The 15,718-nt window shown below is 38.3% G+C and overlaps 1 protein-coding gene across 1 annotated transcript in view; it reads left to right on the top strand.

The window, feature by feature from the left end:
• alk (ALK receptor tyrosine kinase) overlaps positions 1–15,718 on the top strand; it is a gene marked incomplete at both ends in the record, with an annotated part of 709,791 nt that overhangs the window by 685,052 nt on the left and 9,021 nt on the right. The window contains 2 exons of the mRNA XM_079833880.1: positions 1,140–1,237; positions 7,258–7,350. Of these exons, the coding sequence (XP_079690006.1) occupies positions 1,140–1,237; positions 7,258–7,350 (191 nt within the window). The remainder of the gene's footprint in view (positions 1–1,139; positions 1,238–7,257; positions 7,351–15,718) is intronic.

Here is a 15,718-nt window from a genome sequence, read left to right as displayed (position 1 = left end):
ATTTGAAAATAGTTCAAATGTATTATTTCCCCAACTAGAATTAGACCTAGGATTTCCTTCATTGTTCTGTTTCTATAGGCTTTATTAAAAATTGCTCAAGACATGGTTACGAGTTACAGCCATGGTGTAACATGCTATTTTTTTTTTTATGAGTTTGCACCAGAAGTCATAATTTAAGTAAACGAGTCAACTGCATTAAATAAATGCAACTGAAAACATAACATCCTTCATCATAAATCCAACAGAATCAACTGATTAATTCCATACATCCAGTATTAGATTAAATAAGGATTCATAAGCATTTGTATGTTGCTGATACATGCACATTAATGTTTTAGATGTTGTTAATATGGTACGTTTCAGTGTCTTCGGTGAATTCTCATGAGATCAAGTTGTATAATTGTTAAGTGCGGCTGTAGAAATCACACAACGTTTGGCCAATATCAATAAACAGTTCACTTCAAAATGAACATTTCCTGATATATTACTCACCCCCATCTCACCAAATGATGTTCATGTCTTTCATTCTTCAGTCGAAAAGAAATTACGTTTTTTGAGGAAAACATTCCAGGATTTTTCTCCACATAATGGGCTTCAACGGCAACCAATGGGTGAGGGTCCAAATCAATGCAGTTTCAAAGGAAGGGCTTCAGAGGCTCTGCACGATCCCAGACGAGGAATAGAGTCTTTTCTAATGAAACCAGCCATCATTTTCAGAAAAAAAACCCTATATACTTTTTAACCTAATTTGCTCATCTTGCGCGATTGTGCCATCACGTCGAACCGTGCGAAGGCTAATACAAACGCCCTTTACCAAAAAAACTCCATCTCCAACTTGAAAATCGTGAGACTGAGATGGGGGTGAGTTAAATATCAGGACATTTTCATTTTGAAGTGAACTAATCCAAACTATTCTAATATTAAATCCAAAGAGAAAACGCATAGGTGAATCACAAGGATTAATATAACAACAATCACCACATGAATGCAAACGAGGCCAAACACACAACTGAGGAAACTCGGGGCTTAAATACATGGGGAGAGTAAATCAAGGGGAAACAGAACGGGTGTGTAAATGAATTAGGAACTATGGAAACTAATAAGCACTATGGAAACTGACTTTCTGTAATGTTTCCCAGGAGCACCCTTCAAGTCTAACCATGGTAGATCTTCTCAACATTGCCAGAGACATCGCCCGCGGCTGCCAGTACTTAGAAGAGAACCAGTTCATCCACAGGTATCATTTCCAACACCCCAGCACACATACACACATTACAGAGCAATTTGACAACAGATGGATGATCTGCTTTTTTTCTGAAGTCAGCACAAATTCAGCGCTCCTCGACTCCGTTCAGGAGCTCTGCTTCCCTCTTGTACCTGCAATGGGAGTTCTGCTTCTTTTTGACACTCTCATCCAGAATGGCATGAAAAATGAGTCCACTTAGAGCTCATTTATGCTACATGAGCAGTCCAGTCATCAATCCAGCTGTAAAACAGGGACGCTGAGACACTTACCCATCTGCAGTTTCCTGCTGAAGTTCCTCACGCTGCCGAGTTAAAATGTATCTGGGCCTTCGAGTTCAACTTCAACTTCTTGGTCAAAACCCAGAGGGATTGGTTGTTTTGCCCTTTCAGAGGTTTTTTTTAGCATAAAAAGCATAATCCATTGCTGTCAGATATAGGAAGTTCAACACCAAATGCCTTCAAACAGTACTACAAGGAATTGGAAACATGACTTTCATGACTCGACCTAAAAAAAAGAAACAAGAATAGCCTTGCAGATCAAGAATTCTAGCTTTTTTGGCCAAGAACCACACACCAGGTTTTTGAGGCAGGTAAATAAATAATAAGAAATATTTGATTGATATGCTCAAAGAATATCTAAAGTATATTTAGCTATAACATTCTCAAATAATACCAAGGGAACTGTGTGCTAAAAAACTATGCAAAACACATTTTTGAACTTGACAAAAAAAACAAAAAAACATTGCACCTGGACTCCTAGAAATGAATAGAAGCCAGATTGGCATAGTACATTTTAGACAGCTCTCTGCTTTTTTGTGTTTAACAGTCCTTCCAGAAAAATGCGGCTTTTTTTTGTGATTGTTGCGGGCAAAAATCCTTGATTATGCGGCACGTTTTCTTAAAAAATGCGATGAAAAATGCGGGATATTTATGCAATTTTATGCGATAAAATTGCGGGAACTTGCAAAAACTGCGGTTTGATGAGAGAGAGAAAAAAAGCACTACATCACAGAAAGTGCTGGAATATTTAAGTTCTCATCTTGTTTTATTGAAGACCTTAATAATGGCTCAAATTTACAAAACATTTAGTCAATCAAGTTCTGTAGCTTTACAAAAGGAATATGCTACAACTTCTGAAAAAAATAATAAATAACTTCCTGTTTTACAGATGTCGCTATACAAAACAGACATTTGAGTGCTTCCAATGCACAGTGCAATCTCTTAAAGGGTTAGTTCACCTAAAAATGAAAATTCTGTCATTAATGACTTCCCTTTATGTTGTTGGACACAAATTAAGATATTTTAGTTGAATTCCGATGGCTCAGAAAGGCCTCCATTGGCACAATGTACACTCTCAAGACCCATAAAAGGTAGCCTACTAAAGACGTCGTTACAAAGTCCATCTCACTACAGTGGTTCTACAATAACTTTATGAAGCGACGATAATAGTTATTGTGTGCAAAAAAAACTAAATAACGACTTATATAGTGATGATTTCAAAACACAGCATCATGATGCTATGAATCAGAGTCGATTCATGATTCGGATCGCGTGTCAAACTGCTGAAATACGTGACTTTGGCGATCCAACCCGCTGAATCGACTCATTGATTCATAACGCTTCAAACCGCTGAATCAACTCATTGATTCATAACGCTTCAAACCGCTGAATCGACTCATTGATTCATAACGCTTCAAAGCTGTGTTTTGAAATCAGTCAGCACACAGGGAAACTGCTTTGCTCTTTTGCTGTTATTTTTGTTGGCCAATGGGAGTTTGTGCTGCATCATGGTTTCACCGGTATCTATGGTTTCTCCACGGGGTTTGAAGCTTTTCGATGACGTTCGCGTCGGGTAATCACGTCACTTCAAAACGTTCCCATGGCAATAGGCGGAAATGGCGGCTCTTGTGTGAAGTAAACGAAAAATTTTCAACTTTCTGCTAATATATGACTTTTTTTGCAACGAAAATGCGGGGATTATGAAATCTTGATAGCCCCGCATATTTTGCACGCGGAAATAGGCAATTTATGTGGCGAAAGTGCGGCGTATTTGAAAAAATGCGGCCCCCGCATGAATATGCGGACTTTGGCTGATTATGCGTTAAATCACGCGATCGCATAATCGCGTTTTTCTGGAGGGACTGGTTTAAAATGCAACAAATTGTTAGTTCTTTAGAATCTCTAATCATCTATCCATCGCTCTCAGTTTAAAGGTCACTAAAAAAACTAGAGCCATTCGCAAACATTAAAGTCATGTTTAAAACAAAATAAAATATAATGAAAATCATTACATCTAAATCAATAAACCCGTCTCCGGCGTGATGACTCCGATCTTTCGAATATTCCTATTTAATAATTGTTTAATCGACACATCATCCTCAATATCATCTCCGGCGTGTTGCCTCCGCTCTTTCGAATATTCCGATCTATTATGACCTCTGACCTGTAAAGTTGTCAGAATAATAGTCATATGCTGTTAATTGTTAATTGGCCAGAGGAGAACTGGCACCCCGACTGAGCCTGGTTTCTCCCAAGGTTTATTTTTCTCCATTAGGTCACCTGATGGGGTTTTGGTTTCCTTGCCACTGTTGCCTCTGGCTTGGCGTGCTCAGTTGGGGACACTACATTTTTCAACTAAACATCCAAATAAATCTAATTATTAAACTAAATTAACCATATAAACTAAATTACTGATCTAAAGCCCACACTGTCACTGTATGAAATGAACTGATGACATCACCGTTTTCTCCGGTACGGCTGAATAAAATTCTGTTGCATTATTTTCCTGTTTAACACTGTGAAGCTGCTTTGAAACAATCTGCATTGTTAAGCGCTATATAAATAAAGTTGACTTGATTTGAATATAATATTCATAAATTATCATATAAATTATATTGGGTGGGTTAGTTCACCCAAAAATGAAAATAACCCCATGATTTACTAACCATCAAGTCATCCTAGGTGTATAAGACATTCTTCTTTCAGACGAACACAATCTGAGTTATATTAAAAAATATCCTGGCTAATCCAAAGCTTTATAATGGCAGTGACTTGTTGGGTCATTTTTGAAGTACATAAAAGTGCATCTATCCATCATATAACTGCTCCACACGGCTCCGGGGGTTAACAAAGCCCTTCTGAAGTGAAGTGGCGCATTTGTGTATGGAAAATATCCATATTTAAAACTTTGTAAACTAAAATAACCTTTGACAGCACTAAATTAAATATATAATCCCCCAGTTTCACAGACGAGGCTTAAGCGAGTCTCAGACTGAAATGAATGTTTGAGCTGTTTTAACTGAACGCAACTTGCATTGTCATATCTTAAAGGTCCCATGGCATGAAATTTTCATTTTATGAGGTTTTTCAACATTAATATGAGTTCCCCTAGCCTGAATATTGTCCCCAAGTGGATAGAAATGTTGATCGGTGTAAACTCGAGTTCTGGCTGTCTTTCTCTGCCTTTGAGAAAATGACAGGCCAGACGAGCCAATCCTGAAGTCTCCTGGTTTGACGTCCAAGCAGGAACGGTTACCTCCCTTTCCTCCGCCCAGAGAATCTGGCACGCCCATGCAAACGCTCGAGAGAGATCATTACTTGTGAACGAGTGAATGCTGGCAGTTTCTCAGTGTTTGGATGTACAAATGAAAACAGAAGTCTTTTTTCAGTTCCTTCTGATCTGTGATCAGTGATTTCTTATGTGTAGCTAATTATTTATTATTCGTGCACACACTGCGGCTTCTTTCTCTCTCGACAGAACGGTGTTTTCGTGTTTTCTATCTTGTGAGTCAGTGTTTTTGTACGTCCTCGTCGCGTCTATCTGTTCTAAAATGTGCATACAGTCGTTTCTGCTCAACATAGAGAGCCACATCCTTACAGATAAACCTCACACACGCCGAAGCTCCGGCTGACCGGTGGGCCTTCAACATCCCCGACCCCCAGTACTGCATCTGGCCCACAGCGGAGGCGCCTTACGCGGCGCGAGATTAAGCAGAAGGGGGGTAAGCGTGAGCGTATCCGGCTAGGCTAGGCTAGCCAGCTTTCCCCAAAAAAACTGGATTACATTCGATTACTGCTGTTGTGTCTTTGTTTGCGCTGTGTACTCAATGCACGTTGCTGAGGCTTTTCATATGATAGGAACATGTCTAAAAATAATGCTATTATCAACACTTACTTTTAACTCGTTCATCTCGACAGCTGTAATGGTACTTTGCATGTGTTACAAAGTTGGTAATAATGATGAAGACGGACTCTGTGTGACTGGGACTCGTCTTTATTCAGAACTCTCAGATACAAACACAATAAACTCGCGCTGACAGACAGCGCTCTCATAACTCAGTAGTTACTATAAATAACTTTGTTAGCAATCGCTCTGTCTCCGTGATGTCCGGTTCGGGAACGAATCATTCTATTGAACCGGTTCTTTTTAGTGAACCGAATCAGTTCACCAAATCGGACTGAATCGTTCTAAACGGTTCGCGTCTCCAGTCAGCGCTGATCCATAATTTACTAAAGTTACTAACTTTCTGACATGAGTGACAGTCCCTCCGACTAGAAATAAACTAATAACCTGAAGTATATGCTGTAACTACAACAGCACTGAACTGAGACTGACAGAACTGATGTGAAGTGAACTCAGGTCCATCCGTCTCTCTGGCAGCAGCTCGTGCCTGCTCGTGCCTCGTAGACCTTGTTAAACCACGCCCCCTCAACTCATTTAAAATGCAAAGATGTCAGCCAATCACAACAGTGGGCGTTTTTACTGAAGTCTCACAGCAGACACGCCTCTTGAAGCAGGGCATTCAGCCACAGGGCAAACAGCAGTATAGAAAAAATGCCTTTTATTTCTAAATTATGACATTTTATGATGTAAAAATCATACTAACAATATAAGTACACCTCAGGAAACATTATAAAATAATAGAAAAATGCCATGCCATGGGACCTTTAAAATATGTCATTGTTTTATCTCAAGATGCACACCAGTAATGTTTTTTCTTAGGCACGTTTATAAAAGCTACTTAAATGTCCTAATTGAACTAAAGCCTAATCCTGGCTTGATCTAAGCCCTGTCTGTGAAACAGGGCCAATCATTTTTAAAAACTAAAGAACCATCTTTTTGTTAAAATCTGTTCTACATTTGAGTCTTCATTGTGGTGATAATAAAGTTAGAGTCCAAGTTATCTAATATCTCCCAAACTCCCTTTAATTCACATCATTTTTATTTGTTCAACAATCTTTAATTGTTCTTTACTATCAAGGTGAGATGAGAATCCTCATTAGTACAGTCTATTTGGGTTCTTCACAGTTAAAGGAGGAAAGAGTCATCTGACACCTTAAGTGACATATGACCATAACGCAAACATATTTTGGTGGCAGGTGTGCGAACACCTAAAACATCAGGAGTTTATTCATCCTACTGTATACCGTCAGTAAAAAATAACCCGTACATTTTAAAAACAAGAATGAAAAAGCAAAGCACTGTTCACTAATGTGTTGTTGCTCTGAGTTTCCCAAAAGTCTGCCAGTGATACGGACAGAGTTTTGCTTAAGTGTGGTTTCAGACTGCAGTGTTGATAGCTTCATTTTATAATCAGAGCATTCTGTCTTTGTTACATTGTTAGCAGTGTTGATGAGATGAGATGTCATTCATTTCACATGCTCGAAATATGTGTAGACAGCATCTCACAATGGTGCAAATAACTTAAAATACAAAGTGGACATGGATTATAGAAACTAGAATTATTAGATTAGTTTAGAATGATTCTTATTCGTTTGGCAATAGTGCAAGTATAGTCTCAGAAAACTATACTGCATTTGCAAGAATGTTATTTGCAGTATTGTTTCTGAACAATGCTATAAATCTTACACTGACAGTGCTGAAGTTGGTGAAAATATTTCTCAGCATAAATATGGTGATGCTGATTTTGGTTTGTTTAGCTAATATTGGATGTAAATGTGTCTGTCTGCTAAATTTGACCGTCAGAATAATCCTCCTTTTATTCCTAACAGGGACATTGCTGCCAGGAACTGTCTTCTGACCTGCAAAGGTTCAGGGAGAGTGGCTAAGATCGGGGACTTTGGCATGGCCAGAGACATCTACAGGTATGGTACATATTTTACATGAGCTCATCATTCACTTTAAAATCCTCCTGATAGCGACATGGAAGTTCTGTTTTGCATCTGAGTTTATATTCAATTGGCTATCAAATTTGAAGGTCTGTGTTTTTTTTCCTCCACGGTATTTCGGCTGAGAAAAGATGAAAGCGTATCTCATTCTGAAAATCCAATTGTGAGCTTTTATTACCAACATATTTCTCATTTTAAGGCAAGAGTCAAGCAAACTAAATTAATAATTGCTCAGATAATTCAAAGGGTAGATTTCTATTCCCTTATCATTTACACAGAGGTTGACCCGCATGGGTAAATGTTCTCTCTCCCCAAGAACAAACCATGGCTATGCTTGATATAACACACTGCCATACTGTACCACTCTTACAGTCAATAGATTTTCTGAATGCATGGAATGGAAAATGTTAGTTCTCTTATTATAATGGGACATTAAATGCTGAAATAATCATAATGTGCATTGTTTGCATTGTACTGGAAAAAAGAACATTTCTAAGCTGTTTTCTAAACAAAACCTAGATTTTAGTTTTTCAGACAATACTGGTAAAGTGAGTCTCTTAATTTTTTCCCCTTAACTCTTTCCCTGCCAGGGTTTAAAAAAAAAAAAAAGTTGCCAGCCACTGCCAGGGTTTTTGATTATTTTCACAAAAAAATGATTAGCCCATAGAATATTTTGTTGTATGAATATCTGAGCATGCAATATAACAAAAGAAAGAGCAGAGCCTCTGCATGAAAGCTAGTTTGTTTAAAAGCATTCCTTTTTTTTATCAACACTTAAATATGGTAAGTTTCATGAAAAAGCTTTTTGTCAAAGACTACATCCAGATCAGATTCAGAAAGATGATCAAACACCGATGGAGTCCATCAACACCCCAAAGCTTCACAGTCCTAGAGCTCGTCCTAGGTCGACATTTCATTCAGTATCATTAGGCAGTTTTGATTTATATGCTGTTATTATTTCACATATGCATATGATTACATACAATCTCTTCGTCTGTGTTTTGATCAGGAGATTCTGTACTCATTCAGAAGATGCGTAAATAGCGCCCACTACTCTATAACAGTGAAAACAGGCAGGGAAGCGTTTTCTCACAAATAACCGAAAATTCTGTGTTTGGCGGGGAAAGAGTTAAACAAGCCGGACAGGAGACTGTTTTTATTTTATTTTATCCACATACGCTGACACACAGACAAAGAACATCTGACTATGAATCATTACATTTCAGCTCAGGCATTAAAATGAACACAGTTACTTACATGTTGCATTACTATCGAGCCCAGGCACTGCACAATATGTTGTAATCCTCAACAGCATGTTTATTGCTCGGTAGTGCGATCCGTTTAGCTCCACGAGTCAGTGGCCGTGGCTACAGAAGCACATGATGGCGTCAGTGGTCGACATATTGTGAGATCTCTCGTTTTCTGGGCCTGGTGTCAATAAAAGCTTTTATTTGACTAACAAGGACGTTTTCAGCTCCGGAACTTGAATGATGAACTTTTATATATCCAAAGGGATCTATAAATCAAGGGAAAGTTGATTTCTCAACTCATCACCCCTTTAATGCAAAAACTGCCTAATGTGAAGTTTACATGTTTGCATACAATGTGTTATTTGAGTGGTCATTATATCTAAAAGTAAATAGCAACTGAATTTAGACTAATTTAGGCTCTGTTGTTATAATATAGTAATGCGCAAGTAAAGGCTACCTATATAGTTTACACTTTACAGCATTAGCAGAGATAATTAGCAGAAACAATCTTTAAGAAACTTTGTTATAATTGAATTAATTTAAGGACAGACAATTTGTCCAGTAAACCACTGTTTAATAAAAAATAAATAAAACCCGTACCGAACCGTCAGTTTTGTGTACCGTAACACCCCTAATACATTATATATATATATATATATATTAGAGCTGCAACTACCGATTATTTTTTCTGTCGACTAATCTAACGATTCTTTTTTCGATTAGTCGACTAATCTAACGATTATTTTTCCGGATTAATTTTATGATTCTTTTTTACTGATTATTGTATTTCAAAGAGGGTAGTGAATTTGTATATTATTTTAACATGAAATCAATGAATGATGACAATATTAATTGTATTTCAGGAAGGGTAGTGTACATAGTATGCCATTTTATAAAGAAATATATGAACACAAGAAGCTTTTTAAACATAATATATAATGATACTATTCATCATAAAATGTATACAGAGTAGGCCTAATTAGGAAAAGTTGTTTACTATAGTAGTTGAGTATGATTTACTTATTGATTTGTGTCGATAGTAAACGAAAATGCACTTGTATTTATCTGCAAAAGGTTCACATACTGGAGCTTTCAGCATAGTTTCAATGTATAACTAGTCGTCTATTTTGAAGATACATGTGCATAAACAACGACTAAAGCTGCCAGAACTTTTTGCCCAAATTTCAAAGACACATTTAAATGATTAAAGCTAGAGGCATATCTTAACTTTAATGTTACTTTAATCATGCAAACTACCTATATACAGCATGTTATTATGCATATGTGTTTGGGACAGAGGGGAACCAGGTCGCATTAACAGGAGATATATGCAGCCCATAATAAATAAAAGCACGAGACGTACTGGGGTCGGAGAAGAACCCAGGAAAATGTGACCGTCTGTTGCAATACACGCGCCACGGTTCAGCTGCGCGAGAGAACACTGGCAGTAGGGTTGCCAGGTTTACACAACAAAACCCACCCATTCATTACTCAAAACTAGCCCAAAACAAGCCCAATCGCGTTTCGGGGAGGTTCTCTGGTAAACATCGCGTTCGGGGGGTTAAATATGTGTGTTTTTTTTTGCAGGGCTGCCTGCTAAAATTCTCATTCCCGGGGATAAATATCACATAATTGGGATCGCTTCAACTCGCGGACATGAGACACAGCCCGCGGCAACAGTGTAGAAGTAGCCCAATTCCGCGGAAAAAACGCGGACTTGGCAACACTGACTGGCAGCGTGAAAGCGCTCGCTCTCCACACACACAGCTTCTGCTCTGCCACCGCGTGCAGTGTGAAACCGGCGTTACAAAGCGAACAAAGCACAGTTTTATTCGGCTTCTGTTTAAAGTTCTCCCACACTTTTGAATGTCGCGGTCTGGCTTTATATGATCAATTATCATTTTCACTATGCCCGGGAGCAGAAGCCGCCATTATTCTAGATCTGTTCTTTTCTAGAACGTAAATAATGTGGCGCCGACGCGTCGAAGGATTTCACACACGTCAACGTTTTTTACGTAGTCGACGTTCTTAAAGTGACAGGAGCACTGATGATGTCTGTCATTATTGTTCATCAAAGAACAACGGGAACAGAGAAAATTGTAGCTTTAATGAGGATTAATCTATATTTCATTTATTATTTATGCAGTTAAGAAAGGTGTTTGATAACCATTACATTTCTAACAGGGAAGGCCACAGATAAAAATAACATGTATTATTTGGGGTTTATGTAAAGATTGTTTTAAGTTCACTTAAATTAAAAGTTGTTTTTTAAAGCCTAATAAATGTTGAGATTGGTAGCTTTCAGTTATACTGTAATATAACGTCATTAATGTTTCTTAGAGACATTAGTATCAGTGATACTGGCCTTCATTAATAAAAAGATGCCATTACAACACATATTTAAAATATACTGTCTTTAAATTGTTTCTACATTAATTTGGAGAGTAACTGAAATTATTACAATATCAAAATATTAAAAACTTGCGATTAATTAGTTAATTTTTTTTAATCGATTCCCAGCACTAATTATACATATACATATATATATATATATATATATATATATATATATATATATATATACATATATATATATATATATATATATACATATATACATACATACATACATACATACATACATACATGCATGTATACAATTTTATTTTAGAGGGGGTTTTTTTTAATATCAGAAGACGGTGAATCAATGTGGTGTTTAGAGAGGTAAGCATCTAACTAACAATCCCCATGTCTTCATAAGCTATATTTTCAGATACTGTCTTTAGAGAGATACACAATTTGGCACTAGTGTGAATAGTCCTTTGACATTATTCGTCAGATGAGATGGCAGCACCGCTGAGATGAAATGAAAGGAGTTGTGAGCTTGACTGCCTCTCATCCGCTACTAGAACGTGTGTCTGAAAATGGCTCACTTAGCTGGTGAAAGAAGGGTATTATTAGCCAGAGAAAAGCTGAGGGGAAAAGATGGAGCCTTGTTTTACTCCCTCCGGAGCATTGCCATAAAAGCGTACTCTAATTGCTGATGTAGATTTTTCTTGCATTTTCCCGCCGAGTTCTGCAGACAGGACAGGAGTTCAGAGCTGTGAGGAAAATGCGATTGGGGATGAGGAGAATTACAGTGGAGGTTTGCGTGAATATTTCATCTCATCTTCTGAGATTTGAGGATGCTGAGATGTGATCAATTTAATTCACAGTTAACCGTTAGAGGTTACTCTAACAACCTTTCATTATCACTCTGGTCGTCCAAAAAAGCCAATTAGTGAAGTCGTCTAGTTTATCTAATATTTTATGTTTTAAAGAGAATGAATTTAGAGATGCAAAGTCTTTGAGGGGATTTTGGCATGTTGCTGTAAGTCTGTTAGCATACTAAAACTCTTTCTGACAAGCTGCATCTCCAAATTGATCCTCTTTAAAGCACCATGCGTGAAAATATAAAAGCTCAAAAATCAAACACCACTATATCCATCAAAACACAGCGTGTGTATCAAATTCCCCACATTCAACAGTAAGGCAGTGACTGCTGGAGTCCAAACCTGTTCCTGTTTTCATGCACAATCCATTGTTTTGGAAGTTGAATTATTTCAATATTTTTGAAATCTCTTCATGTTGTATTCTGTTTTATCTTGCTGGTTTTAGCATCCCATAAATCCCCTGAAAAAGCTTGATCCCAAATCAGCCTATTCCCGAAAGACCCCAAAAATCAAAATGAGACTTTTAGTCCTTGTCATTTTGAAGTCCTCTATATGCTGGTGTACATGTGAATGTTGAAATGCAGTATTTAGCAGTTTATATAGAGGGTATGTTCATTTAACCCTCATGTACTGTTCGATTTCTGGTTACAACCTCTTTGGTCCAGGTCAAGTTGACCATACCTAACTACTTCTCAATAGGTATTATAAGTATGGAAATATATGGTCCTGGGGCCTCATTTATAAAACTTTGCGTATTTAGCGATTTGCGTCAGAAGTGGCGTACGGATGAAACATAGGACGTGTGTACGCACAGAAATATTCGGATTTATAAAACCGTGCGCACGCACATCCTATGCAGTTTTCCCTTAATAAATCACAATCAATTCTAAATGTAGCGCAGCTTTTGCGGCTTCATGTCACGCCCATAGTTGCTCATAAATAGTCTGTGAAACGGCCACAAGTTAATTTTCATAGATTGCGAAATCATGGCAAACACAGAGTAAATAAAAAAAACGTAACTTCACTCAGGTAGTAGGCGAGGTAGAAAAGAAGAGAAAATTTAGTTTGGAGGGCACAGTGTGGGCATTACTAATGCCAAAAAGGCACTTGGGTGGCAAAGGGTTGCAGACGCCGTAAATGCTGTCGCCTCACAACCTCGGACCATGGCCGAAATAAAAAAGAAATGGTCGGACATCAGAGTCGAGGCCAAAAAGCGTCTAGTGCTCCATCGCAAAAATAAAACAAACTAAAGGCATTTGCATGAATACCATGATTCCGTATGAAGAAACTTTTACTATGAACACAACTTTCCCCAGCGGACAATTAATACAACTATCTATCTATTTATCTCCCTAATTATCTATCTATCTGTCTGTCTATCTAATTGCATCTATATCTGCTCCGCCAGACGGACATATTTACGAGAATATCAGTTTTGTACATTATTTCGTTCTGTTTACCATATTATTTATGAGGATGAATTGCATAACATGCCAATATTATTGCAGAACATATTTCAACATATGTGTTAATTAGCATTTCTGTTGTAATTTTCGTTTGATTTTGTTTGTTTTACACTGCAGATCGATCAAACGGGTGTTCGTGTAGGCTGTTAATTGTAAGACTTGCTTTGTGAAGTCTTCAAGTTATTTATGAGAGGCAGTATTGCCATTTCTTTAACACAACGGTCTACAGTTTCACACACTTTCACGTGTTTCTTCCATCTGCTGACGGTGTCGCCATTTCTCATTTCACCTGTTTTTGTGCGTACGCCTGGGTAAGAGCTTGTGTGAAGGACCGCACATTTTCCCGTCAAGTTTGCTTTTTATAAATACCAATTATTGCGTAGAGCGGCGTACGCCTTCTTTTGTGCGTACGTAACGTTTATAAATGAGGCCCCAGATCACTAAAACCATATATATGGAAATCGAAGAGTCCTTATATGGTCACCGGTGGAGTCTGAATGTCATCTAGTGGAAAAGTTTGGTACTGCGCACAATTTTTTCTATTTTACTAAAAGTTCTTTTTTTGAGATATCTAAAATTGGCAAAAAACTTGTTAAAACTAAAACTTCAAGAAAATCAAAGGTAAATATCTGAACATGTTTTGTGTTGGTCCCCCTTTTGAATCGTACCAGAGTACGTTTTCCCCTTTGGTGCGGTTTGTTTGGTCAGGTGTGAAAGCAGCAATCGCACTCGGGTGTGCACCAAAGTACGCTTTCAAACGAACTCTGGAGCGGTTCGTTGGGTCAGGTGTGAAAGCAGCAATCGCACCAAAAGCGGACCAAACAAGCGTAGCGAGAGCTCCTTGAAGAGGGGGTCTTGGTACGCTTTCAAACATACTCTGGAGCGGTTCGTTTGTGGGGAAAACGTGACCAGACCCAACTTTCATTTGTTCACCACATTGGTGTACACCACCATTTATTGTGGTGTACAAAAAAAAAGTACTGATCAGTTTTGGACTAAACCAGCTGCCGTAGTCAGCTGCGCTGTGCATTATGGGATGAGGAACTGTTTGTTGACAGTTTACACTTTAGCATGGAAGCTCGCTGACAAAGTTGGAGTAATGAGGAGGTGCGAAGCCTCAGAAATTTGGTCTGATGACCATATTAGGTCCCAACTTTTGAAAACTCACAAGAACAGCGCAATCTTCGCTTGAAGTGACGAGCGATACATTTATAGAAATGTATTGTTTGCATATTGTGGCGTATACAAACAATGTAATAGATTATGGCCAGGGACAAAACCAGCCCGCGCAGTCGCAGTTTAGGAAATACGCCATGGCCAATGAGTGATGTGGATGTTGTCATGTGACTGCCTTTTGTTTCGTTTCAACTGGTTCAGACCAAAGCAATCAGTGTGGTGTGAAAAGGAACCAAAAAAGCTGAAAAATGCTACAATGTATACTTGTTTGCCCTTGATTCGGACCAAATGAACCGAACCAGAGATGTGAAAGCACCCTTAAACTCAGACACTGGCACTTCAGGACTAGTTGAAGAGCCTATTACCCGTTATTATTAATCTAATTGAATCTACTGCAAAATATAGGAGCTTGTTACTGGAATGTAACAGACCGGTGTGTTTTGTATCACTAGAGCAGTGTCCGTTCTCTGAGCATATAAGCCCTGTCTGCGTGAGGCGCGCCGCTTCTCCAGATTCCTGCCTTTATTAGAGAGAAGTATGTGTTTAGCCCCCTGCCTCCATAACTTCGAAGCTTCAGTAGTAATCAACACAGAATATTTGAAGATCAAAAAAATGGTATTCTGACCAGCCCTGGCTAGAAGTATCGATGTTCAGTTACACACTTCAACTTTCACAGTACTTTTTTTTTAACTTACATTCGAAATACAAATTGAGGAATATATTTGGGTTTATCTCATGAATTTGTAAGTTTATAACGTAGTTCAACATCCCAAACTTTGCCTCCCCTGCCTCATATTTTTCCCATCCCACCAGGGATCAGAAAGTCAGTCGCAACACAAAGGTTCTGTGACCTCGATTTCCTACTTCAAAGGGTGTCATTGTTGGTTTCCCTCGAGTCCTGGCATGCGAGGTCCGTTAGCATGAGTGAGATTGCTGGAAACATGAGTGTAATATTAGTATGTGAGGCGCGTTTTCATGCGAGAGGGAACAGGCCTCGCTGCCACAATCCCAGAAGGCCACACACTAGTTTATATAGAACCGGAGTCTGATAAGACCAGCATCATCAAGATTTTGTTTAGGAGATAGTGGGCAGTATATCTTTTCAGCCTCAGTCTCTCATTTTCTTTTTGTGATAAATGCACAGCATAATACCCTCCCAAGATTATTGCTTTAGCCACCTCAGGATAGCTGTTGGCAAAAAAGCAAGACCTATTTGTCTCTCCTTTTTCTTTCTCTCTCA

The sequence above is a fragment of the Gobio gobio genome (genome assembly GCF_949357685.1).
Source record: "Gobio gobio genome assembly, chromosome: 13".
NCBI lineage: Eukaryota > Metazoa > Chordata > Actinopteri > Cypriniformes > Gobionidae > Gobio > Gobio gobio.
Note: the sequence above shows the minus strand (reverse complement) of the source record. Positions and strands in the feature narration are given on the sequence as shown.